The sequence below is a fragment of the Ahaetulla prasina genome, chromosome 8 (assembly GCF_028640845.1).
Source record: "Ahaetulla prasina isolate Xishuangbanna chromosome 8, ASM2864084v1, whole genome shotgun sequence".
NCBI lineage: Eukaryota > Metazoa > Chordata > Lepidosauria > Squamata > Colubridae > Ahaetulla > Ahaetulla prasina.
This window is the reverse complement of record NC_080546.1, coordinates 11,560,662-11,587,170: the sequence shown is the minus strand read 5'-3', so window position 1 is coordinate 11,587,170 and position 26,509 is coordinate 11,560,662. Positions and strand designations below refer to the sequence as shown.

Below are 26,509 nucleotides of genomic sequence, written 5' to 3'. Positions count from 1 at the left end.
GGTAGTTGGGATGGAGAAATAAATGGGCCTCGTTTTCCTTCTGTTGTTAAAAGAGGAGACAAATGATACATTCATTTCTGCCACCCCCACCCCCGCCTCCTCCCACTCCCCACCCCACTGCTACTGTAAAAAAGCACCATTGGATAATGGCAAACATCTCTATTTGGAAGAAAATATTTGTGGCTCAGAGATATAAGATGTAGGGTCCTTGGTGCTCTCTGAGCTTGGTTGTTTTTCTTGTAGACGTTTCATAACCCTACTTGGTAACATCATTTGTGTAAGAAGTGACTGTGGATGCTGGCATCCCGGTACAGTCAGCTGCAGCCATTGCTGACTGTTGGGGGGGAGTCATTGGCCCCAATGGAGAGGGTCCGCAACTTAAGCGTTCTCCTGGATGGATGGTTGTCCTTTGAAGAACATCTGACAACCGTCTCCAGGAGAGCTTTTTATCAGATCCGCCTGATCCGCCAGTTGCGCCCCTTTCTAGACCGGGATTCCTTATGCACGGTCATTCATGCCCTCGTCACTTCCCGCCTGGACTACTGCAATGCTCTCTACATGGGGCTCCCCTTGAAGAGCACCCGGAGGCTCCAGCTGGTCCAGAATACGGCTGCGCGGGTATCTGTTTGACAAAATCGCTCAGCTTCGGGACGGTCTAGACCAAAACTGGGTAGTTTCGGGCAAGGTGACGGAGGCTAGTCTTGTTGAGACCATCTGGGAGGAGTTTGACCCTGTGGCTCCCGAGGACATGGACAGGTTGCTGGGGCGGCTGAACGCCACCACATGTTTATTGGCTCCCATATAACACCGATCCTGCTCAGGCTGCACTGGCTACCTGTGATTTTCCGAGTGCACTTCAAGGTGTTGGTTACCACCTTTAAAGCGCTCCATGGCATAGGACCGGGATATCTTCAGGACCGCCTTCTGTTACCACATGCCTCCCACCGACCGGTACGCTCTCATAGAGAGGGCCTCCTCAGGGTGCCGTCAGCCAGACAGTGCAGGCTGGCGACCCCCAGGGGGAGAGCCTTCTCTGTGGGGGCACCTACCCTCTGGAATGAGCTTCCCCCAGGACTTCGACAACTTCCAGACCTCCGGACCTTTCGCCGCGAGCTTAAAACATATCTATTCTTTCGAGCAGGACTGGCTTAATAGGGTTTTAAATATGGATTTTATTGGGGTTTATTTTATATTTCGTATTGGAAATATAAAATTTAAAATTTTATTTTAAATTTAGGCTATTGGAATAAGTTTTTTAAATATTGTTTTTATTGAAATGTATCGTTTTTATTTTATCTGCCTGTTCACCGCCGAGTCCTCCGGGAGAAGGGCGGTATACAAATTAAATTATTATTATTATTATTATTATTATTATTATTATTATTATTATTATTATTATTATTATTATTATTATTATTATTATTATTATTATTATAGAGGGAGCTACCTGTGGCTCCCATATAACACCTCTCCTGCGCAAGCTGCACTGGCTGCCTGTGGTTTTCCGGCTGCAATTCAAGGTGTTGGTTACCACCTTTAAAGCGCTCCATGGCTCAGGACAAGGTTGTTTACAGGACCGCCTGCTGCCATCGTTTGCCTCCCATCGCCCTGTGCGTTCCCATAGGGAGGGCCTCCTCAGGGTGCCGTCAGCCAAACAATGTTGGCTGGCGACCCCCAGGGAGAGAGCCTTCTCTGTGGGGGCACCTACCCTCTGGAATGAGCTTCCACCAGGACTTCGACAGCTTCCTGACCTCCGGACCTTTCACCACGAGCTGAAGACGTACTTATTCTTCCGTGCAGGACTGGCATAAAACTATTAGTAATTTTAATTGGGTTTTTTATGGTTTTAGTGTGTATTTTAACTAATGGGCCAAATTGAATAGGTTTTTTAATGGGTTTTTAACTGTATATTGTATGTTTTATTGTGTTTTTACCTGGCTGGAAACCGCCCTGAGTCCTTCGGGAGAAGGGCGGTATAGAAATTAAATTATTCTATTCTAAGAAGGGAGTGAGAAAAACAAATGATGTTACCTGGTTATGAAACGTCTGCAAGAAAACAACCAAGCTCAGAGATCACTAAGGACCCTACATTAATCTCCGCAGACATTTGGAGCCTAGAGAAAACTGGACATGGGACTTGACATTCACAGAACCAATACTTTCTCTTCATGTGACCCTGATAAAAATCCAGAGATTTTTATACTCTTGACCTACCGCTGAGTAAGAGTGAATTGGGTGGCCATATGAATTTTCTTAAATAAATAAATAGTTATTTGATTGCCTTCTAATAAGGTAAAGGTTCCCTTGCACATATGTGCTAGTGGTTCCCAACTCTAGGGGGCGGTACTCATCTCCATTTCAAAGCCGAAGGGCCAGTGCTGTCCGAAGACGTCTCCGTGGTCATGCGGCCGGTATGGCTCAACGCCAAAGGTGCACAGAACACTGTTACCTTCCCACCAAAGGTGGTTCCTATTTTTCTACTTGCATTTTTTTTACGTGCTTTCGAACTGCTAGGTTGGCAGAAGCTGGGACAAGTAACGGGAGCTCACCCTGTTACGCGGCACTAGGGATTTGAACCACTGAACTGCTGACCTTTCGATCGACAAGCTCAGGTCAGAGGGAAAGCATGAATTGAGTGAAATCAGAGCTGGCTTCATTTGGTCCGTGCCTACATGGCGATCCTAATAAACAACTGTCTTCTGATAAACTCCTCCAGTTCCAATCTGTCACTTGTCAACTCGCAAAGCTTTCCTGACCTGCTCCCGAGGTGCCATAGGCAGGGGGATGGGGAACCGAGCCTTGCAGCTGTATCGAGGAATTTACACCTCAGTCAAAACAAAATAATCCTAGCTGGCCAAATTCAAGGCCATCTTCACAGAAACCAGTAACAGCCAGAGGGAGTGACTTCTACAACCCGCAAAATTGCTTCGTTGGGGAATGTGACTGATGACACACCTTAGGGGGAGGGGAAAACAGGCAGAGGAAAGGCGTGAATTAATTATAGTCAGAGCTGGCTTCACTTGGTCCGTGCCAACATGGCGCGCTTAATAAACAACTGGATTTTTCTTGAAACTTTCCTCAAGGCTCCTGCTTTCATCAGGGCATCGGTCGGAACCCTGACATCACTAGAAATTGGATAGACTCACTGTATGAATGGGTGCTTTGAATTAATTAATTAATTTGATTAATTAGCACATAGCATATATTACATTATGGTAAGTTATTAACTACTACAGGAAAACAGTTTTTCTTACTCCCATCACCTACATGTAGTGTTCGACTTACAACAACAATTGGGACCAGAATTTCTGTTCCTAAGCAAGCTGGCTGCTCAGTGTGTCACGCCCAGTTTTAAAACCTTGCATTGCCACAGTTGTTTTCCCATAGACTTTGCTTGTTGGGAGCTGTCTGGGAAAGTCTCAAATGGCAAACCCACAATGCTGAATTCATAACATAACATAACAACAGAGTTGGAAGGGACCTTGGAGGCCTTCTAGTCCAACCCCCTGCCCAGGCAGGAAACCCTACACCATCTCAGTCAGATGGTTATCCAACATTTTCTTAAAAATTTCCAGTGTTGGAGCATTCACAACTTCTGCAGGCAAGTTGTTCCACTGATTAATTGTTCTAACTGTCAGGAAATTTCTCCTTAGTTCTAAGTTGCTTCTTTCTTTGATCAGTTTCCACCCATTGCTTCTTGTTCTACCCTCAGGTGCTTTGGAGAACAGCCCGACTCCCTCTTCTTTGTGGCAACCCCTGAGATATTGGAACACAGCTATCATGTCTCCCCTAGTCCTTCTTTTTATTAAACTAGACATACCCAGTTCCTGCAACCGTTCTTCATATGTTTTAGCCTCCAGTCCTCTAATCGTCTTTGTTGCTCTTCTCTGCACTCTTTCTAGAGTCTCAACATCTTTTTTACATCGTGGAGACCAAAACTGGATGCAGTATTCCAAGTGTGGCCTTACCAAGGCATTATAAAGTGGCACTAACACTTCATGTGATTCATCACAAACACTTCATCACAAACACTTTTCAAACACCTGATTATCGATCACATGTTTTTCTGAACGGTCTCTAAATGAATGGCTGTAAATTGAAATTCCCCCAATAAAAGTTTATCTTATGGAGACAGTAGTTGTGCTATGTACCAGCAGCAGGAATCTGTGCTTCAAGTGCTTGCTAGGTTGGATGCAGCCGTATTGGGGTCCTTCGTTATATATTGTGCCCGTCGGGTCAAAGAACGGGACATAGCCATCCTTCCCTGTGCAGAGGTAGACTTTTTCCAGCTGCAGTTTGTAGGCGGAATTGAGATTTTGCTCTGGGTTCCACATCACTCGGCCGTACAGGATTTGACCTGAGTAAAAAAAACAAAAAATACATTTGAGATCAGGCTGATGCAACGAATGTCCAACAGAGTAACAAGAGTTGGAAGGGGCCTTGGAGATCTTCTAGTCCAACCCCTTGCTCAAGCAGGAGATCCTATACCCTGTGTTGGCAAACGTATAGAACGCCTGCCGGAAGTGGCACGCGAAACCATCCCGCAAGGAATGCGCGGCCTCGCTGGTTCCTCTTCCATGTTCCTGTGCACATGCATGTGCCAGTCAGCTGGCCGTTGCACGCACGGGAGCGGCAAAACCCGGAAGAGCGGTGTTCTGTCGCACATGCACAGGCTGGCACCTGAACTTCCGGGTTTATGTCACACGCATGCGCGATGGCCAGCTGTTTGTCGGGTGCGCATCCATGACAGAAACCAGAGGTTCAGTACCGGCTCGTGCATGCGTGATGGACCGCCGCTCTTCCGGGTATCGGTGCTTCCGTGTGCACGAAGACCAGCAAGGCCACGCATTCCTCGTGGGATGGTTTCACGTGCCATTTCCGGCACACAGGCCGGCACGTGGTGACGTAAAAGCAGTGGTGGGATTCAGCCAGTTCGCACCACTTCGGGAGAACCGGTTGTTAACTTTCTGAGCAGTTTGCAGAACTGGTTGTTGGAAGAAATCATTAGGGCAGAGAACCGGTTGTTAAATTACTTGAATCCCCCCACTGCATAAAAGCCCTCACTGCCCTATACCATTTCAGACAAATGGTTGTCCAGTCTTTACTTTAAAAACCTCCAGTGTTGGAGCATTCACAACTTCTGGAGGCAAGTTGTTCCACTGATTAATTGTTCTCACTGTCAAGAAATTTCTCCTTAGTTCTAGGTTGCTTCTCTCCTTGATTAGTTTCCACCCGTTGCTTCTTGTCCTGCTCTCAGGTGCTTTGGAGAATAAGTTGACCTCTGTCTTCTTTATGGCAACCCCTTAGATAGTGGAACTCTGTTATCATGTCTCCCCCTAGTCCTTCTTTTCATTAAACCAGGCATACCCAGTTCCTGCAATTGTTCTTCATACGTTTAGCCTCCAGTCCTCTAATCGTCTTTGTTGCTCTTCTCTGCACTCTTTCTAGAGTCTCAACATCTTTTTTACATCGTGGAGACCAAAACTGGATGCAGTATTCCAAGTGTGGCCTTACCAAGGCATTATAAAGTGGCACTAACACTTCATGTGATTCATCACAAACACTTCATCACAAACACTTTTCAAACACCTGATTATCGATCACATGTTTTTCTGAACGGTCTCTAAATGAATGGCTGTAAATTGAAATTCCCCCAATAAAAGTTTATCTTATGGAGACAGTAGTTGTGCTATGTACCAGCAGCAGGAATCTGTGCTTCAAGTGCTTGCTAGGTTGGATGCAGCCGTATTGGGGTCCTTCGTTATATATTGTGCCCGTCGGGTCAAAGAACGGGACATAGCCATCCTTCCCTGTGCAGAGGTAGACTTTTTCCAGCTGCAGTTTGTAGGCGGAATTGAGATTTTGCTCTGGGTTCCACATCACTCGGCCGTACAGGATTTGACCTGAGTAAAAAAAACAAAAAATACATTTGAGATCAGGCTGATGCAACGAATGTCCAACAGAGTAACAAGAGTTGGAAGGGGCCTTGGAGATCTTCTAGTCCAACCCCTTGCTCAAGCAGGAGATCCTATACCCTGTGTTGGCAAACGTATAGAACGCCTGCCGGAAGTGGCACGCGAAACCATCCCGCAAGGAATGCGCGGCCTCGCTGGTTCCTCTTCCATGTTCCTGTGCACATGCATGTGCCAGTCAGCTGGCCGTTGCACGCACGGGAGCGGCAAAACCCGGAAGAGCGGTGTTCTGTCGCACATGCACAGGCTGGCACCTGAACTTCCGGGTTTATGTCACACGCATGCGCGATGGCCAGCTGTTTGTCGGGTGCGCATCCATGACAGAAACCAGAGGTTCAGTACCGGCTCGTGCATGCGTGATGGACCGCCGCTCTTCCGGGTATCGGTGCTTCCGTGTGCACGAAGACCAGCAAGGCCACGCATTCCTCGTGGGATGGTTTCACGTGCCATTTCCGGCACACAGGCCGGCACGTGGTGACGTAAAAGCAGTGGTGGGATTCAGCCAGTTCGCACCACTTCGGGAGAACCGGTTGTTAACTTTCTGAGCAGTTTGCCGAACTGGTTGTTGGAAGAAATCATTAGGGCAGAGAACCGGTTGTTAAATTACTTGAATCCCACCACTGCATAAAAGCCCTCACTGCCCTATACCATTTCAGACAAATGGTTGTTCAATCTCTTCTTAAAAACCTCCAGTATTGGAGCACAATTTCCAGAGGCAAGTCGTTCCACTGATTAATTGTTTTCACTGTCAGGAAATTTCTCCTTAGTTCTAGGTTGCTTCTCTCCTTGATTAGTTTCCACCCGTTGCTTCTTGTCCTGCCCTCAAGTGCTTTGGAGAATAGGTTGACCCCCTCTCTTCTTTTGTGGCAGCCCCTCAAATATTGGAACACTGCTATCATGTCATCCCTAGTCCTTCTTTTCATTAAACTAGGCATACCCAATCCCGGCAGCTGTGCAATTCCTGCACCAAAAGAACAAATATCCAGAGAAGGGCATTGTCAGGCCTGCAAGCCATCTTTTGCACTGAGCCTTCAGGCCTGCCACATTTTCTAGTGTGGGAAACTGGGAGGGGGGACTGTATGGAGCAAGGGTGATATATAGTCATAATAACATTCTTTTCTCAGAGAGTCAAGGCCATCTTGCCCTGCACCTGGAGAGGTATGACTGGGAGGCCTCTTCAGTTGGGATGGGTGCTTTGATTGGGCCGTGAGGATGGACTTGTGGATGCTGGGCAAGGACTTGGACTTTCTGTTGGCTGGGGAAAACCTGGAAGCTTTCAGATTTAGGTTTCCCCAGATGTGCCAATATGACATCTCTAATAAAATGGAACTTTGAGGAACTTCAAGCCTCGGATTATTCTTTCATTGGGGGTGTTACTTGGAACCCTGACAGGCATCCTTGTCCCGATTCTAGCAAGAAAATGGCTGCATTGCTCAAAGAGGAGAGGAGAGCTGAATTCGAAATTTGGCATTATGATAGAAGATGTTGGACAACGAGAAGATGCCTCGAACCTGTGCCATGTCAATCTTTCTCAGCGGACTCCTTCACCTTACGCTGGTGTTGCCAATCCCCCAGTTCCCCTGCCCAGGTGGGCATTCAGCTTGGAATCCTGGGACTTCTATGATAATATCAACTTAACTTCCTGAACATTTAATGAGTTATTGAAGCAAGGTTTGAATAAAAAGAGGCAGAACTGAAGCTGAGCTGAAGCATTCCTGGGCATAATCACAGCCCAACATTTAATACAGACATATTTTAAATATTACCCCATCCTGCTTTATAGTGCATATATGCATGCATTAAGCATACATTAATGTATTAAGCATGCATTAAATATTACCCTGTCCTGCTTCATGGGATATATATGCATATGATTAACATATATACATATATTAACATAAATACATATATTCCAATATTAAATATCTATTACGCATTACCCTTGTGCATTGCAGGGAGTTTACTTATACAGCTTCCTGCAAAACAGACTGCTAAGCAAGAAACTCTAGGAACCAGCCAGTGAGATGGGTGGCATACAAATTTAATTATATTTTTTTAAAAAAACCTATAGTTCAGTGATGGTTAACCTTTTCCAGACCGAGTGCCCAAAATGCATGTGCCCGAACCCCCAAAATGCAATGTGCGTGTGGCCCCGCGCATGAGCCCCCCATGCATGTGCATGCACCATCCCATGCATCCCCCCATGCATGCGAGTGTGCCCCCTGTATGCCCCCCCCGTATGCCTCCCATGCATGCACAGCAGAGATCCAAAGACCAGATGGCCGGCAGGAGGCAGAGGAACAGAGGGAGCCTGTTCCCAGTGTGCGCATGCGCAGAGCTGCCAGAAGGCAAGAACAGTTAAAACAAAAGGGACGACTTGGGAGTAAGGCTTGGAAATGATTGTCCCTTTCCATAAGACTTAAAAGAGGAGCAAAGGCACGTGGGTCTTTGCAGGAAGCAACGTTGTTCATTCTGATCAGTTTAAAGTCTGAAGCTCCGTTTGATTCTGGACTCCATGTGGCTTTGCCAATTAGGTCTTTGGCAGCGTGTCAAGGGAGAGAAAGGTGGGTGATTATCAGCTTTATCCCGAAGGACTCTTGACAACTATTTGGACTCATCTGTGAATGAATTCACAGCTGTTGCAATAAAACAGGGTTTTGGGATTGCTCGTGTGCTTTACTGACTCAGGAAGCCTAAATCAGGACAGCTGTTCCCTCAAAGAGCTCTATGCCCGGTCCAAATCTCGTACCTTTGGAAAAAGCTCCCTTGTAGTCCATCTCGGCCATTGACATCTCAGTTTTAGTTGGGTCCATGAGAAAAACTTTTTCATTATTGCAGAGCTGAAACTCCGTGTTCAGGGAGTACACGACGGGAACCGGGCGGTTAGTCTGCTGAAAGGCAATTGGGATCAAAAATCTATATGGGGAAGAAAAGGAATAGAGAAATAAGGCCACAGAAGTAATGATGCCAGGAATATTTGTTTATTTCCTAACTTTTTCTTTGAGAGAGAGAGAGAGATAGGGATGCCGTGGCTCAGTGGCTAAGATGCTGAGCTTGTCAATCGAAAGGTCAGCAGTTCAGCGGTTCAAATCCCTAGTGCCACGTAATCGGGTGAGCTCCCGTTACTTGTCCCAGCTTCTGCCAACCTAGCGGTTCGAAAGCATGTAAAAAATAGGGACCGCCTTTGGTGGGAAGGTAACAGCATTCTGTGTGCCTTTGGCATTTGGTCATGCTGGCCACGTGACCATGGAGACATCTTTGGACAGCGTTGGCTCTTCGGCTTTGAAACGGAGATGAGCACCGCCTCCTAGAGTCGGGAACGACTAGCACATGTGTGCGAGGGGACTCTTTATATATATTGCATTATCTAAATCAGGGGTCTCCAACCTTGGCAACTTTAAGACTTGTGGACTGCAACTCCCAGCAAAGCTGGCTGAGGAATTCTGGGAGTTGAAGTCCACAAGTTGCCAAGGTTGGAGACCCCTGATCTAAATCAGAGGTGTCAAACTGGATTTCTTCAAGGTCTGGATCAGCATTTTAGTTCTCCTCTGTGGTGGTGGGGGGGCAGGGAGTGGGGAGGTTAGTCAGGACAGACGCCTCCTGCAGCACCTTGCTGGCCAAAATGGGCCCCACAAGGCCCCCACATGGCCCGTTTTCAGCCTGAACGGCCTCCTACAGCATTTTGCTGGCCAAACCAGCAAAATTATTCAATCGCAATGTAGGAATTTAGCACCCACCCCCTCCTAGAAGAATGAAATATTTTAGAAAATATTTAAAAAGGCAGAATATATTTCCCTGGATGAGAAATGGAGAAACATGTTTTAAAGACAAAGCAGCTTCCTGACTCCCCCCCCACCTTTGTCAATGGGCCATTAAAGCTTTAGCCAAGCTCACTCAATCCCCCCACCTTCCTCAATGGACCATCATTTGCAACACAATAGAACAGAAACTCACCACATGGCAAGGCTCAGGCAAGCTTGAGGGACAACCTACAATGTTGACTAAGACCCCTAGACCACCTGGGAGTCTGACAGCCAATCAGGATACTCTTCCTGTGCCCCAGAAAGTTCAAAGCTCAGAAAAAGCATAAAACCAGGGAGCACACAGGATCTCAGCCCTTTTCTGTTCAGGAACTCAAGCCATGTGATCCTGACCACCATTAAACCATCTTTCCAAGCAGCCTCCATGTTTCCAGTGTCTTTGTCCCCACTTGGAACTGAACCCAGATGGATATTTCTTCCAACAGCAATAATACAAGAGCAAACAATAGATTCAAACTTAATGTTAACCGCTTCAATCTTGATTGCAGAAAATATGACTTTTGTAACAGAGTTGTTAACGCTTGGAACACACTGCCTGATTCTGTGGTCTCTTCTCAAACTCCCAAAAGCTTTAACCAAAAACTCTCTATTATTGACCTCACCCCATTCCTAAGAGGTCTGTAAGGGGTGTGCATAAGAGCACAAAAGTGCCTACCGTTCCTGTCCTATTGTTTCCTTTCAATGTATGTGCTTGTATATAATGTTGTGACAAAATAAAAAAAAATAGGGTTAATATGGTTAGGTTTACATATGTTTACATCCTACAAGCACACTACCTGACTCTGTGGTCTCTTCTCAAACTCCCAAAAGCTTTAACCAAAAACTTTCTACTATTGACCTCACCCCATTCCTAAAAGGATTATAAGGGGCGTGCATAAGAGCACAAAAGTGCCTACCGTTCCTGTCCTATTGTTTTCTTTCATTATATGTGTTTATATATAATGTTGTGACAAAATAAATAAATAAATAAATAAATAAACCAGGGCAGGCGGAGGCCTTGCATGCTGATCCTTTCATATTTTGGCCGGCAGAGGCACTGCAGGCTGGTCCTTTGATATTTCCAGGCTGGCCCAACGGGCCAGATTTAAGCACCACCCTGTGGGCCAGATCTGGCCCGCGAGCCTTGAGTTTGACACCCCTGATCTAAATGGTATCCTCTCTAAGTTTTTCCTCCAGCCCTGAGGGGTGGGGAAATCAGCTGTTTAGCCAAGTTCTCAACAATTACGAAAACCTCAGCGGTCAAGAGGAGCGAAATCTTGTATCTCCTAGCAAACTGACCGCTTTGTCTCATTTGAGAAGGATTGAGAGAGGGTGATCGGTCCGGAATGATCATCAAGTAGGGTTCATGTCTAACCTGGTTATGACATGGACCTGTTTTCTAGGTTCACAAAAATACAGTAGACCGCAATCTGAGCAAAATGGCTTGAGTTTGTACAACGACGCCACCATCCTCATCGTCTTCCTAGCCTTATTCCCGCCGCTGCAGGTTCCGCTTTTTGGATCGACGAACAATGTCTTGAGCAATCAAACGGGTAGCCCGACACACTGAGTTCTGCTCAACACACCATCCTTAGGATAACTAAGCAGCAGTGCAATGAAGCTCATGGGTGGATCTCAAAGCATTCCAGGTCTGTTTCCAATTCAAGTAATGCTGACATTTCAAAATATCTTCAGGAATGACCTGAGGACATCTGGAAGTGGGTTTTTTTGTTTTTTTTAATCAGCGCAGATTATCTTTTGTCCTACCTGGACAAAACTTTGGACTTGCTAATACATTAAATCAGATTAATCTAGAAGGAGATTAACGCTTCAAAGCCAAGGAAACAGGGTTCCAGTTTCCCAACCTAGCTCCATTCAGCTCCTCCAGCGTAGGTGACTAGCATTCTCACCACTTTGAAGGTTGACATATATCGTATTTTTTGGAGTATAAGATGCACCGGAGTATAGGACGCACCTTAGTTTTTGGGGAAGAAAATAAGAAAAAAGCTGATGGGCAGGTTTATCGGCCTCCCAGACTGCCCCCAATTAGCTGTTCCACAGGTTCCTTGGTTGTGAGCTCTGTGCCTTGCTTTTTTTTTTCTGCCTCTGAAACTCTGTTTCAGAAAAAAGCTTTTTTCTGCCTCTGAAAGCCTCCAAAACAGAACTTCAGAAAAAAAGCCTCTGAAGCTCTGTTTGGGAGCTTCTTTTCTGAAGCTCTGTTTGGGGGCTTTTTTTCTGAAGCTTCTTTAAACCTCTGAAACCTCCATTTGAGAAGCTGCATGGGGCTACATTCGGAGTATAAGACGCAACCAGATTTTCACCCAAAGGTGAAAATACTCCATAAATTACGCTAAGCACATACTGGGTAGTCCTCAACTTATAACCCAAAACTGATCTCAAAAATTCTGTTGTTAAGCGAAACAGTTAAGGGCCCCATTTTACAACCATTCTTGGCACAGTCGTTCAGTGAATCACTGCAGTTGTTAAATGAGCACGCTTCACAATCTTTGAGGAATCTTTGAGCTCAGTTTTGGTTATAAGTCGAGGACTACCTGGTATGTGCTTACATGTCAACCGTCAAAGTGGCGAGAATACTAGTCGCCTACCCTGGAGGAGCTGAAAGGAGCTAGGTTGGGAAACTGGAACCCGGTTTCCTTGGCTTTTCGGATTGACGAATGCCGTCTTACACAATCGAACGTGTAGCCCGGCACACTGAGTTTTGCACAACACACCATCCCAGAAACCGTTCAGCGAATCACTGCAGTTGTTAAACTAGCAACACGGCTGTGAAACGAATCTGGTTTCCCCAATGGCTCAGTTGTGGTCCTAAGTCGAGGATTAGCTATACCAGGGGTGTCAAACGAAAGGCCTGGGGGGGCCAGATCCGGCCTACAGGGTGCTTAGATCTGGCCCGTGGGGCCACCCTGGAAACAGCAAAGAACCGGCCCATGGTGCCTCTGCCAGCAAAAATGCAGCTTAGCGGATGAATATTCATGCAATCTTTATCATGAGGACAAAGCGATGCTTCATCTTCATCCAGGCAAAATAGCACAGCTCAGGGGTGTCAAACTTGATTTCATTAAGGGCCGCATCAGAGTTGTTTTTTGACCTCGGGGGGGGGGGCAGGGGAGCGTGGCCCCCTCGACATCACTCATGTCGGGGGCGCCTATGATGGTCTGAGTGCCCTGCCAGTGAAAACGGGCTCCCAAGCTCTGTTTTCACTGGCAGAGGGTTGCAGGAGGCCATTGCAGCCAAAGGTAGGAGTGAAGGAACAACCTCTACCCTTTGATCTTTACGCCTTCAAAGCAGTAATACAGGTGGGTGGGGAGAAAGAATCTGCATTAGTGGCAGAAGAAAGAATGTGGGAAGGGAACACGAAGAGACATACGGTGGCTGAACTAATTACGACTGCAATCAAGATTGGAATGTTTAGCTTTTAGCTTCAGGAACAGTAGCTTCACCTCCTCTTGGCCAACTGCCCTTAGGGCAGCCCTGTCAAAGGATCAAAGGAAGCCCCAAAGACATCCCATTAAGTAAGTCCAGGGTTAAGGAAGGAGCCGCCGTGGCGCAGTGGTTAGAATGCGGTACTGCAGCTAATTCTGCTGATTGCCAGCTGCCAGCAGTTTGGCAGTTTGATCCTGACCTGCTCAAGGTTGACTCAGCTTTCCATCCTTCTACGGTCGGTAAAATGACCCCGATTGTTGGGGGGAAATATGCTGACTCTGTAAACCGCTTAGAGTGGGCTGTAAAAGCACTGTGAAGCGGTATATAAGTCTAAGGGCTATTTGGGAGATTACAAATGACATGTTTTCCTAACCACAATCACAGTGCCTTCTCCTCCAATGTTCTTTCCCCAGTACAGGTAGTCCTCAACTTACGACCATAATTGAGCCCAAAATTTCTGTTTTTTTAAAGTGAGTTTTGCTCCATTTTACAAGCTTTCTCGCCATAATTGTTAAGTGACTCGCTGAAGTTGTGAAATTAGTGACACGGCTGTTAAGTGAATCTGGGCTCCCCGCTGACTTGTTTCCATGCCACCTCTAAACAAGAATCTGAACTACTAACGGTTAAGGCTAATTGGCAGTAGATAAGACTCAAAGGAATTCAAAGAAGGCTGGATTTAGATCTCTCGTGGGCACGAAGGGACTCCAAACTCATGATGTGCTTGACGCCTCCCTTGGGCTCATGTCAACTGTCCAATTGGTGAATCCAGAAAAAAGGAACTCCAGGTATATTATTTTACCAAGAGTACAAAATTTTACTGAATAAACCACATTGGCACAGAAGAAGCAAAACCAGCTCTGAGTTTCCTGCGCAAAAGCAAACATAGTTCATTCCCTCTTTTCTCTACAGGCCACCCACAGTCCATTATGTCCACCAATCCCCTTTCCCCTTCGCCTTTCCTGCCCCTACTTGAATGCTCAAATTTCTCCTTTTCTTTTGTTTTTAGTTTGTTTTGTTGGGCCTCTGCCAGAGGAAAACAGAGCCCGGGGGGGCGGGGGGCTTCTCTGCGGAAGCTTTGTTTCTGTGGTCAGAGGCATGGTGGGCCAGTCCTTCTCTGTTTCCATGCTGGCCCTAAGGGCCAGATTTAAGTACCCTTTGGGCCGGATCCGGCCTGCGGGCCTTGAGTTTGACACCCCTGCCAAACCTAGAAGATCTTTACAGGATCACAACCATGCATTGTTTTAAATTCTTCCTGCTTACATTCCATCAGTCATGTATAATTGCCTAGACACTGATGTCTTCTTCTCTCACGCACATCCTCTTACAATTCCTCCGGATAATCGCCCTCCGCCTGATGACTGTTAATATTTCAACCTCCTCATCACGTAAACTCCTCAGATATTCCCCTACGATTGTGTCTCTAATTGTCCCTATTTGTAGTCTCCTTGTTGACTTTAAGCTTACTTATGAGCAAGAAATGCACGCAAACCTGTACCGAGTTACTGTAGGGGGAAGATGATGTAGCAAGCTACTAAACTTCTCCCAATTCCAGAATTTAAAACAAAGTATTATAGCCTTTGGCCCTTTCTGCACGTGCTGAAAATTTCCTTTTTCTGGTGGTTTTTAAACAGTGACGCTTATCTTCAGGCATGAAACAATGTAAGGATCTACTTACTTTTCTGGAGCATGAGCAGTGCAGGGTAAGGGCTTATCTCCTGGATCAACCCAAGATTGTGTGGGTTGGACCGTACATGGTATTAAGGAGATGGTGTATTCTCCGGAATAATCTTTCCTGAAAACAGAGATAAAGTACTGCCGTTAGTGGATTGAACTGCAAGCATTTCCCTTGTGGATATCTGTTCAAAAGGCAACTAGACTTCTTTTTTTTTTTCCTTGAAGAGATTTCGCTTCTCATCCAAGAAGCTTTTTCGGTTCTGACTGAACGGTAGGGAACTTCAGTCAGAACTGAAGAAGCTTCTTGGATGAGAAGCGAAACCTCTTCAAGGAAAAACAAAGAAAGTCCAGTTGCCTCTTGGGAAAAAAAAACAAACTTTGGGACAAAACCATGACCTGGATGACTGAGAGTGTCGTGTCCCACTCCTCTGCTGACGGCCGGGTCAGGGAAATCCGAATCAGGCTTGCCTCTGCAGCTCTGCCCAAAGTCCTAGCAAAGTCCTCAGAGCAGGCAGGAGACCAGAAAGTGACTTCAGCAAGATAAGTTCGACTTTGCCTGACTCAGAGACTGCCAGAAAGCAGATCCTTTATATAGGCCATGGGGTGTGGCTCCATGACTCAGCACTCATTAAGGCCTGCCCCTCCCTTCCTTCTGTTGCCTCCGCCTATCCAATCTTCTGATGCGAGGGTCACTCCAATCAGCTGTTGGAAGTAAACTTTCCTCAGGCTCACATGCTGTGGAGGAGGGGGAGGGGTCTAGCTGCTCCGTTTGCCTGGGCATGGAGCCAGGGCTGGGGCCGGGGGATGCTCCCTCCTCTGCAGCCTGCTTGGGCATGGAGCCAGGGCTGGGACCGGGAGGCATACATTCCTCCGTGTTCGGGAGCAGATAAGAAGGCCCCGGCTGCGGTGAGAGCGGACAAGACACAACAGAGAGTCTCTATAGACATTTAGTTCCTTGTGGTTAGTTGATCACAGGTGTGAGGATGTGAACCAAATAAAACACAATATACAGATGGAAAGTAGGCTTATGAATTAAAGACTGAGATAAAGATAGTCCTTCCCTTATAATATGATTCATTTAGCGACCATTCAAAGTTACAATGGCACTGAAAAAAAGAGACTTTTATGAGCCTTTTTCAACACTTACAATCATTGCAGCCTCCCTACAATTACGTGATCAAAATTCATACGCTTGACAATTTATTCTGCCTCCCCCTTGCGCTTCCTGCTCCGCCCATTCTTTTTAATTTTATATTATCATTCTAATGCTTTAAAAAGCGTATTTTAAATTTAATATTATTTTAATTACTATTAAAAAGCAACGTTTATTCCTTTACTACAGGTAGTCCTCGATTTATGACAATTGGGCCCAAAGTTTCTATTGTTAAGTGAGACATTTGTTAAGCGAAGATGGCCTCCTTTTACGAACTTCCTTGCCTGAGCTGTTAAGTGAATCGCTGCAGTTGTTAACATTAGTAACGCAGTTGTTAAGTGAATCTGGCTTCCCCCATTGACTTAGGTTGTCAGAAGGGTGCAGAAGTTGATCACGTGACCCTGGGACATGGCAAACCGTCATAAACATGAGTCAGAATGCCAAGCAACTGAATTTTGATCATATGACCATGGGGATGCCACAACAGTCTTAAGTGTGAAAAACAGTGATAACGCACATTTTTCACTGCTGTGGTAACTTCGAACAGTCACTAAATGAACTGTCATAAGTCGAGGACTACCTGCATCTAAAGCTACCAGCATCATGGATGCCATCAACTGCCCTAATTCCATAACTGTCCACTCTGTCTCACCAAAAAGAGGGAGTTTAAGTCTTGCGTCTTCTGAGAAGAGAATGGTCCATGCACTGTGGCAAGAAAGGTCATAAAATGGGGCATAATTCACTGAACAAATGTTTCATTTAGCAACAGAAATTTTGGGCTATATTATGGTCGTAAGTCAAGGACTATCTATCTATCTATCTATCTATCTATCTATCTATCTATCTATCTATCTATCTATCTACCTACCTACCTACCTACCTACCTACCTACCTATCTGGAATGAGCTCCCTCTGGGGCTTCGTCAACTCCCCGATCTCAGGTCCTTCCGCCGCGAGCTGAAGACGTTGCTGTTTCGAAGAGCAGGACTAGCTTGAATGTAGTTTTAAATTGGGGTTTTTAAATCAGGGGTTTTAAATGGGGTTTTAAATTTGTATTTAAAAGTTTTAGGGCATCAATTGAATTTATTTTTCTATTCTTTTTTGCTGTTTTATATGTATTATATGTTTTCTGTTGTTTTATTGGCTGTGAACCGCCCTGAGTCCTTCGGGAGATGGGCGGTATACAAATATAATAAATAATAATAATAATAATAATAATAATAATAATAATAATAATAATAATAATAATAATAATAATCTATCTGCCTGTCCATCCATCTATCCACTCATCCATTCATCCATCCATCCATCTTTCCATCCATCCTTCCATCTTTCCATCCATCCATCTTTCCATCCATCCATTCATCGATCCATCCACCGATCCATCCATCTTTCTGTCCACCCACCTTCCCACCCACCCACTCATCCATCCATCCATCCATCCTTCTGTCCAATCCTCCATCCATCCATCCACCCATCCATCTTTCCATCCATCCATTCATCGATCCATCCACCGATCCATCCATCTTTCTGTCCACCCACCTTCCCACCCACTCATCCATCCATCCATCCATCCATCCATCTGTCCAATCCTCCACCCATCCATCTTTCCATCCATCCATCCATCCATCCATCCATCCATCCATCGTATTCTTGGACCATGGTAGCAACTTCAAAACCAATGCATTTCAAAGTTCTCCTTCCTACCTGCTGTAGGAGCTGGTTGCTCTCCAGAGCTGATAAGGAGAGTCAAAAGTCTGTCCACTCCACAAGAGCTGTAGGTCAAATTCCATCCCTCCCAGGTGGTCAGGGGTCATGATAAAAGACTTGGCGTTTGGCAGAGTGTGGTGGTCCATCACGAAATGCCCTGTGGAGACGGGAATAAGCAGGTTCGCTACCATAATATTTCTTTGTGGGGGAAGAGCAAATGGCCTTGAAGAAGGGGAGGAAGAGCTGCCACCAAGGCAACCATCAGCCAAGAAATTAAGTTTCTTGTTTTGGGGAGCTATACAAATTTGAGAAATAAATAGATAAAATTAATCTGAATAAAAGGTTTTAGACAAGCCCTCCATAATTCACACAAAGATAAAGGGAGGGAGGGAGACAGGAAGCACATTCAGACTTGCAAAATTCTGTTACTAAAGGTGTCGTGTCCCACTCCTCTGCTGACGGCCGGGTCAGGGAAATCCGAATCAGGTGTGCCTCTGCAGCTCTGCCAAAGTCCTAGCAAAGTTCTCAAGGCAGGCAGGAGACCAGAAAGTGACTTCAGCAAGATATGTTAGACTTTGCCTGACTCAGAGAATGCCAGAAAGCAGATCCTTTATATAGGCCATGGGGTGTGGCTCCATGACTCAGCACTTATCCAGGCCTGCCCCTCCCTTCCTTCTGTCGCCGCCGCCTATCAATTCTTTTGAAGCGAGGGTCACTCCAGTCTGCAGCTGTTGGCAATTGACCTTCCTCAGGCTCACATGCTATGGGGGAGGGGGAGGGGTCTAGTTGCTCCGTTTGCCTGGGCATGGAGCCGAAGCTGGGGGCTGGAGGTACTTCTTCCTCCTCAGCCTGTCTGGGCATGGAGCCAGGGCTGGGGCCGGGAGGCATACTAGGACATTCCTCAACGTTCGGAAGCAGATAAGAAGGCCCCGGCTGCGGTGAAAGCGGGCGAGACACAACAAAAGGTTTACAATTAAACTAACACTGAACGACACTGGCATTAGTTTCTTAATCTGCCTTCAAGGGCTGATAGTGCACGGTGAAACAGAGAAAGGGTTAGCACTTTGGAACAGCTTTCTCCAGATGTTAGACTTTAGTTCTTCTGATCCCCAGCCAGTACAGCCAAAGGAGCGTAAGCAGGGGTGAAACGCTCTCGGTTCGGACTAGATCGCCGGATGTATTGGGAAACATCTTAGCCAGTCTTGCCGGTGGCAAATGCCACCTATAGAGCGGCAAGAATAATATACGCGCAGAATTGGAAAAAAAACAACAATAGCATACCGACCGAAGATAATTTGATTAGAAAAGTCTTGGAATGTGCAGAAATGGATACACTTACAAAGGAGATAGTACAAGAAAAAGAGGAAACAGAATATTATATAGTGTGGGAGACGTGGTACGAATGGCTAGAGGAGAGAGATAAAAGGCAAGGAAAGATCAAATAAAGAACATAGTGGGGTAGAAATGTAACAACAAATAAGAGGAAGCAGGAAAAAAATGTAGTTTGTAGAAATGAAATTGGGTATACTGTTATTTATATCTATTTTATTTATATGTATATGTAAATAAATTAATGTTAGACTTGTATGTATAAAGGATACATTGAAATAAGGGAGAAAAAAATGGACAAGTAAGAAATGATTAGCCGTTGTGAAATTGTTGGAAAGAAACTATTGTGTAAAGATGCTTTTTTGTTTTTTGCTTAAATGCTTAATAAAAATTATTTTTTTAAAAAGAGAGAGTTAAGAGCCTCTGATTTCTAAATTTCAGCAAAGCAACAGGAAGAAGACTCCACTGGAGTCATGGTGGTGCAATGGTTGCAATGCAGTATTGCAAGCTAACTCTGCCCCGTGCCAGGAGTTCAATCCTCATCGGCTCAAGATTGACTCAGCCTTCCGAGGTTGGTAAAATGAGGACCCAGATTGTTGGGGGCAAGAGGCTGACTCTGTAAATTGCTTAGAGAGGGCTGGAAAGCACTGTGAAGTCTAAGTGCTATTGCTATTGTTTCTGCTTTCAGAATCGTAACTCTACACAGTCCAGTGTTTGTAGGCTGATGCTCATCGCAATGTAGCTTTTGAAAAGAAAATCAATGACTTCAGGAGTGGAATGGATTGATATATATTTGGTGTTAATTGATGAAGATTGGATATTAAAAACTATGTATTTTATTGATGAACTGAAAATACTAATTTAATTGGAAGATTCTGAAGATTTTAGGAGTGGAATGGACTGATATATAATGGACTGGAAGAAGAATGTACTTTTTTGTTTCTGGAAGGGGAGTTAAGGTCTTAGAGAGAGGAGTGACTATGGATTATGACTTATGTTGTATTTTAATTTATGATTGTTAATCTTATACCCTGTACTTTGTTCCGGGAAGTCTCGGAGGGTGGGAGGGGAGGGGAGGGAAGGGGGAGGGGGAGATGAAGGATCAATGTAAAGGAATGATTGAAGATATGTAATTAAGAAATAGAAATAATTTGAAATGAAATCAGGCTGCTCAGCTGCCATTTCAGAAGGAATGGAAAGGAGAGGAGAGAGTGAAGGAAGAAAGTAGGTAGGAAAGAGAGAGGTAGAAAAGGGGGAAAGGAGAGGAAGAAGAAAGGGGAAAGAGAGAGGGTTAGAAAGGGTGGAAGAGAAGAGTAGGAAAGGAGGAGAGGATGTAGAAAAGCGAAGGAGAGGAAGGATGAAGAAAGTAGAAGAAAGTAGAGAAGGGAGGAGGAAAGGTTTGTTAAGGAAGGAAGTGGTAGCTGGGCAGGTCCGAATAAGTAACAAATGAAAGTTAATGACTAATGTTGAATAAGAGACTGTATATTGAATAGGTTGTTGGAAAATGGAAATAAAACTTTTTTACTAAAAAAAAAAAAAAGAAAATCAATGCGCGTTGGGATACAATTCCGGAATAGAATGCTTCCCTCCCGCTATGAAGAAATACCAACCAACATCCAACACATCTGGAATGCCCAGGCAGAAAAAATTGGACATCCTTGGTTAGTTGCAGAATGCAAGAATGACTCGCCTCTGAACTTGGCGTGAGTTTTGAACTCAATGACCAGCCGACCATCGTCTCGGATGTAGATCCTGATTATCTGCAGTTTGGCCGAAAGGACGCTGTCCGTCTGTATACCTGAAGGGGAGAGAGAGAGAGAGAGAGAATGCCAACAGTCTGGGCTACCTCAACAAGGGACCAGTCAATGTGGATTAGTCATCACATCGTCCTGCTCCCTCGGTTGGAGTCCACTTCCAGTAGGAGGCCACCAAAGAAGTTCTCAAGAAGCCACTTGGCCAAGTTTTCAAGGGAAACTTAGCATCTCAGGGGTTGCTTCAGTTCACCCTTTCACCGCATCTCATGGAAGAAATAAAACTGCCCACCTACCTGTTCTCCAGAGAATGGTGTCATAGAAGAAGGAAAACTCCATCTCAGTGTGATGCTCCAGAGAGGCCCAGCCTCTGGGTGCAGTTACGTAAACGTAGGAGACGTACAGCGGGACATGGACTGTCAAGAACGACTGAGCAGAATCCCGAACCTGTCATCACAGTAGGAAAAAGTACTGTAAAGTGTTTACATACCACCCAGATTTTCTTTATAGCAGAGGGACTAATCTGCTTGGCCACGTCCCTCCATCCAGCCCGTAAGGGCCCACTGCTTTAAAATTTAGTGTTTACTTTCTCTAGCCTTCAATTCCATAATTTGCTTTTAAATCTTGGACACAGAGATGGATGACGTATAAATAATAATAATCAAATTAAATGATAAGAAAGAAAAAGAGAGAGAGAGAGAGAGAGAGAGAGAGAGAGAAAGAAAAAGAAAGAAAGGAAGGAAGAAAGGAAGGAAGGAAGGAAGAAAGAGGGAAGGAGAAAGAAAGAAAGAAAGAAAGAAAGAAAGAATGAAAGAAAGAAAGAAAGAAAGAAAGAAAGAAAGAAAGAAAGAACAAAAAAATGAAAGAAAGAAAGAGAAAGTTTGCTTGGTCCGCCAGTTGCGTCCCTTCCTTGACCGGGATGCCTTACGCACAGTCACTCACGCTCTGGTTACGTCTCGGTTGGATTACTGCAATGCTCTCTACATGGGGCTGCCCTTGAGGTGCACCCGGAAGCTGCAGTTAGTCCAGAATGCGGCTGCGCGAGTAGCTCGTGGCTCCCACGTAACACAACTGCTCCGTAGTCTGCACTGGCTTCCTGTGGTCTTTCGGGTGCGCTTCAAGATTTATTTATTTTTATTTTTTTTTATAAAAAGTTTTATTTTTACAATCATATCAAATAATTCATCCAATGTACAGTTATATACAATTAGTCGGGCTTGCCCAGTCACCACCACCCTTTTTAACACTCTTCCCTCTTCTACCTTCTTTTACTTTCCAAACCTTCCTCTCCTTCTCTTATCTACATCCGCTCCTCCCTCCACCCTCCACCTTCCTTCTCCCTCTACTATCCCTCTTCCTTCTCCTCTTTCCTACCTCCTACTCTCTCTTTTCTCCCTCCTCACCGTTCTAAAATGGTAACTATGCAGACCCGACCCTACATTAATTATATTTCTTCAATAATCCCTGTACATTAACCATCACTCCATCTCTACCAAACCCCCCCCAATTCCCCTCCCCCTTACCCCCCACCCCCCACCCCGACTTCCCAGAACAAAATGCAGGGTATCAAAACTAACAATCATAATCCAAAATAATTCCTAAATTATAATCTCTAGTCACACCACACTTAGTCACACTCTCAATTCCCCTCTCCTTCAAAAATATATCTAATACAAAATATTTCCTAAATTTACTCATATGCTATTCGATATTTTTTTTATCTGATACTTATTTTAAATATAATCAATCCACATTTTCCATTCTAAAATATATTTTTCTAGTGTATAGTCTTTCAAGTAAGCGGAGATTTTTGTCATCTCTGCCAGATTTGATACTTTCTTCTTTCTTCCAATACTGAGCAATCAAAAGTCTTGCGACTGTTATTAAGTTCAAAATCAATTTAGTCTCTATAGCTGTATAGTCCATAATTATTCCTAGTAAAAAGAACTGTGGAGTAAACTTAATCTTCTTTTTCAAAATATTCTGCATAATCCACCATACTTTAATCCAAATGGTAATAAGTAGCATCTTCACAATCGCATCTCCAACATTTAGCAAGATCTAATATGTGTTTCTTGTAAACAGGTAATGTCATTTTTAAATTGTTTCAAATAATGAAATACTTTCCTTCTCTTCTGCGGTGTCTCTTGCTTTTCCAACCGTATTGAAACTATGTACTTTCCCTGCATAATATACTATTATACCAGTTGGAATATCCCATCTATATTCAATCTGATGTTTTTTAAGTTCATTCACCAGGAAGGCAAATTCCTTCCTAGCCCTTAACATTTTTGGTGGGATTTCCTTTAATATCAAAATATCTTGACCAGCAATCTGAATCTTCTCCCTCTTATATGAAGCTTGCAAAATCTGATTTCTCACTGTTCTGTTTGTAAAATAAATAACAACATCCCTTGGCAACTTTTTTTGCCTTGCTATCCAAGAATTCACACGATATATTTTATCAATTTGATAAGCCACATCTGCTGGACGAGCTGCTAATATCTCAGCAAATACTTCAGAAAAAATTTCCCTTAAATTCTCTTCCTTATTTTCTTTCAAACCTCAAATTCTAAGAGCAAATTCCATATTTCTATATTGTATCAAAACTATTTCATCCTCTGTTTTTTCCATTTTACTTTGAAATTCATCCATTTTATTTTCTAATTTTAAATTATGTTGCTTAATTTCTTCAACCTCCTCTTCCAATAAAATCACATTCGTTGCCAAACTTCGTACTGCCATTACAAATCCTTCTTTAACTTCTTTATTTCCCACTTGAATTTCTGATATCTGCTCTTTCATTTCAGACATCTCATCAGTTATTACTTTAATTTTTTCTTCTATAAAGCCTTTTAAGTTCTCTTGTAACGCCTCTAAATTCAATGTTCTAGTCTCTGCTGTATGAGCTGGTTGCGCTTCAAGATTTTGGTTACCACCTTTAAAGCGCTCCATGGCTTAGGACCTGGGTACTTACGAGACCGCCTGCTGTTACCCTATGCCTCCCACCGACCCGTACGCTCTCATAGAGAAGGTCTCCTCAGGGTGCCGTCCGCCAAACAGTGTCGGCTGGCGGCCCCCAGGGGTAGGGCCTTCTCTGTGGGAGCATCGACGCTCTGGAATGAACTGGAATGAACTCCCCCCTGGCCTACGTCAAGTGCCTGATCTTCGGACCTTCCGTCGTGAGCTAAAAACATACTTATTTATTCAAGCGGGACTGGCATAATAGTTTGATTTTAAATTGGGGTTTTATTAATATTCTTAAATATTTTAAATTTAATTTTAATTATTAGCCGTTTTGTAATTTTGCTATGTTTTAATTTGTTTTAATTGTACATATCTTGTATTTTATCTCCGGCTGTACACCGCCCTGAGTCCTTCGGGAGAAGGGCGGTATAAAAATTTAATAAATAATAATAATAATAATAATAAAGAGGGAGGTGGAAGGAAGGTAGGAAGAAAAAGAAAGAAAGAAAGAAAGAAAGGAAGGAAGGAAGGAAGGAAGGAAGGAAGGAAGGAAGGAAGGAAGGAAGGAAGGAAGGAAGGAAGGAAAAGAGGGAGGTAGAAGGAAGGAAGGAAGGAAGGAAGGAAAGAAGGAAGGAAGGAAAAGAGAAAGAAAAGAAAGAAAGAAAAAAAGAAAGAAGGAAGGAAGGAAGGAAGGAAGGAAGGAAGGAAGGAAGGAAGGAAGGAAGGAAAAGATGAGGTAGAAGGAAGGAAGGAAGGAAGGAAGGAAGGAAGGAAGGAAGGAAGGAAGGAAGGAAAGAAGGAAGGAAGGAAAAGAGAAAGAAAAGAAAGAAAGAAAAAAAAGAAAGAAAGGGGAAGGAAGGAAGGAAGGAAGGAAGGAAGGAAGGAAGGAAGGAAGGAAGGAAGGAAGGAAGGAAGGAAGGAAGCCAGCCGGCCGGCCGGCCGGCCTGACTGACTGACTGACTGACTTTCTTTTTCTCTCATTCACATAAAGCGCCAAACTATTTCTTTCCCTGTTCGGGAGAAGGAAATTTAGCAGCAATAAAAGAAAATGAAAATCTTATCATTGTACTTTATTGCTGATTAATAATAAGCATGCATGACCAGGCCCTCTTATCTTTCCCTGGTAGCAGATGATAATGATTATGATCATAATTAGGGCGCTGCGTAAAGAGGTTTTTCAGAGCTATTAATATTTCAGGGAAATCTAGGTCCTTCGTCCCCTGAATACCACAGAAGCCTTTTCATGCGTTCTGCTAAAATTGGAGCCATGCTTGGGTGCTGCACACATATAGTACTTTGACACCCCTGCTCTTACGCATTTAGGAGAATCCGTGGTCTTTAATCCCTCGATTAAAGCTGGGATGTTGGAGGTGATGGAAGTCTATTCCCCAGAGATAGGGTAATCAAGGGGTGATTTCTAAATTTTGTGCGATTTTTTATTTTTAATTTTTTTCATTTGCATTTATATCCCGCCCTTCTCCGAAGACTCTCCCTTACACATTCTCACACAGCTTACACATTCTCTCCCTGAATGGCAATCTTGACCCGCCTTTGCCATTATTAAGGGGGCATCTCCAGCTATAGGGAGTATAGAGCAGGGGTTCCCAACTCCCAATACTGCTCCGTGGCCCATTAGGAACCGGGCCACATAAGCCCCGGACGAGTGAACCAAGTTCCATTTGCATGTGTGAAACCATCTCTGCCCCCCTCTTTTGCTGCCTGCAGCGGCTGCCAGTCCATGGAGCCAGAAAGGTATAGAGGTATAGATGGCAAACCTATGGCATGGGTGCCCATAGTGGCACGCAAAGTCTTGTCTTCCGGGTTTCTGGTGCACATGCGCACACGACAATCAGCTATCCTTTGCACATGTGGCAGTGCCAAAAACCGGTGTGCGTATACCAGTGGTGGGTTTCAAAATTTTTTACTACCAGTTCTGTATGACATGGTAAGGGTGTGGCTTGGTGGGCATGGCAAGGCTTGGTGGGCATGGCTTGGTGGGCATGGCAGGGGAAGGATACTGCAAAATCCCCATTTCCTCCCGATCAGCTGAGACTCGGGAGGCAGAGAATAGATGGGGGTGGGGCCAGTCAGAATTTTTACTACTGGTTCTCCAAACTACTCAAAATTTGCGCTACCAGAACTGGTCAGAACCTGCTGAAACCCACCTCTGGTGCATGAGCGCTGGCCAGCTGATTGTTGGGCGCACATGTGCACTAGAGCCCGGAAGTTCAGCTTTTCTGGAGCATGGCCCCGACGAGAGCGCGCACATGCACATGACAATTCTGTGCGATCTTTTCAGCACTCGGTGCCAAAAAGCTTCGCCACCACTGGTATAGAGGATGGCTTTGAAAGAGAGGGAAGATTTATTGCCAAGGCCATGATCAGATAAGGCTTGAGTCCAGAAAAGCTCCACCCTCCCAATTGACATGAAGATGAAAGAGAGAGGAAGGGAATTACAGTCAGCCTTGCAAGATTCTGTTACTAGAGCTCTTCTAATTAAAGTAGCTTTAGGTCTACATGGTGTCTGTTTATTGGTCTGATCTGATTTCTAAGGCCTCCTCCGAAGCTCTTCAGGGACAGCGATGGCTTCATGGGCAAGAATGGGATGGTTTTACTGTTTGCAAAGTTGCTTCTGTTTCTAAAATGCCAAACGACTAGAATTATAGAATATACAGAATAACAGAGTTGGAAGGGACCTTGGAGGTTTTC

The 26,509-nt window shown here is 44.6% G+C and overlaps 1 protein-coding gene across 1 annotated transcript in view; it reads right to left on the bottom strand.

Annotated features, from left to right (window-relative positions):
- FRAS1 (Fraser extracellular matrix complex subunit 1) overlaps positions 1–26,509 on the bottom strand; it is a 548,508-nt gene that overhangs the window by 4,565 nt on the left and 517,434 nt on the right. The window contains exons 66-71 of the mRNA XM_058193082.1: positions 21,130–21,280; positions 20,773–20,880; positions 17,751–17,910; positions 14,892–15,008; positions 8,722–8,888; positions 5,698–5,903 (exon numbers count right to left, since the gene is read on the bottom strand). Of these exons, the coding sequence (XP_058049065.1) occupies positions 5,698–5,903; positions 8,722–8,888; positions 14,892–15,008; positions 17,751–17,910; positions 20,773–20,880; positions 21,130–21,280 (909 nt within the window). The remainder of the gene's footprint in view (positions 1–5,697; positions 5,904–8,721; positions 8,889–14,891; positions 15,009–17,750; positions 17,911–20,772; positions 20,881–21,129; positions 21,281–26,509) is intronic.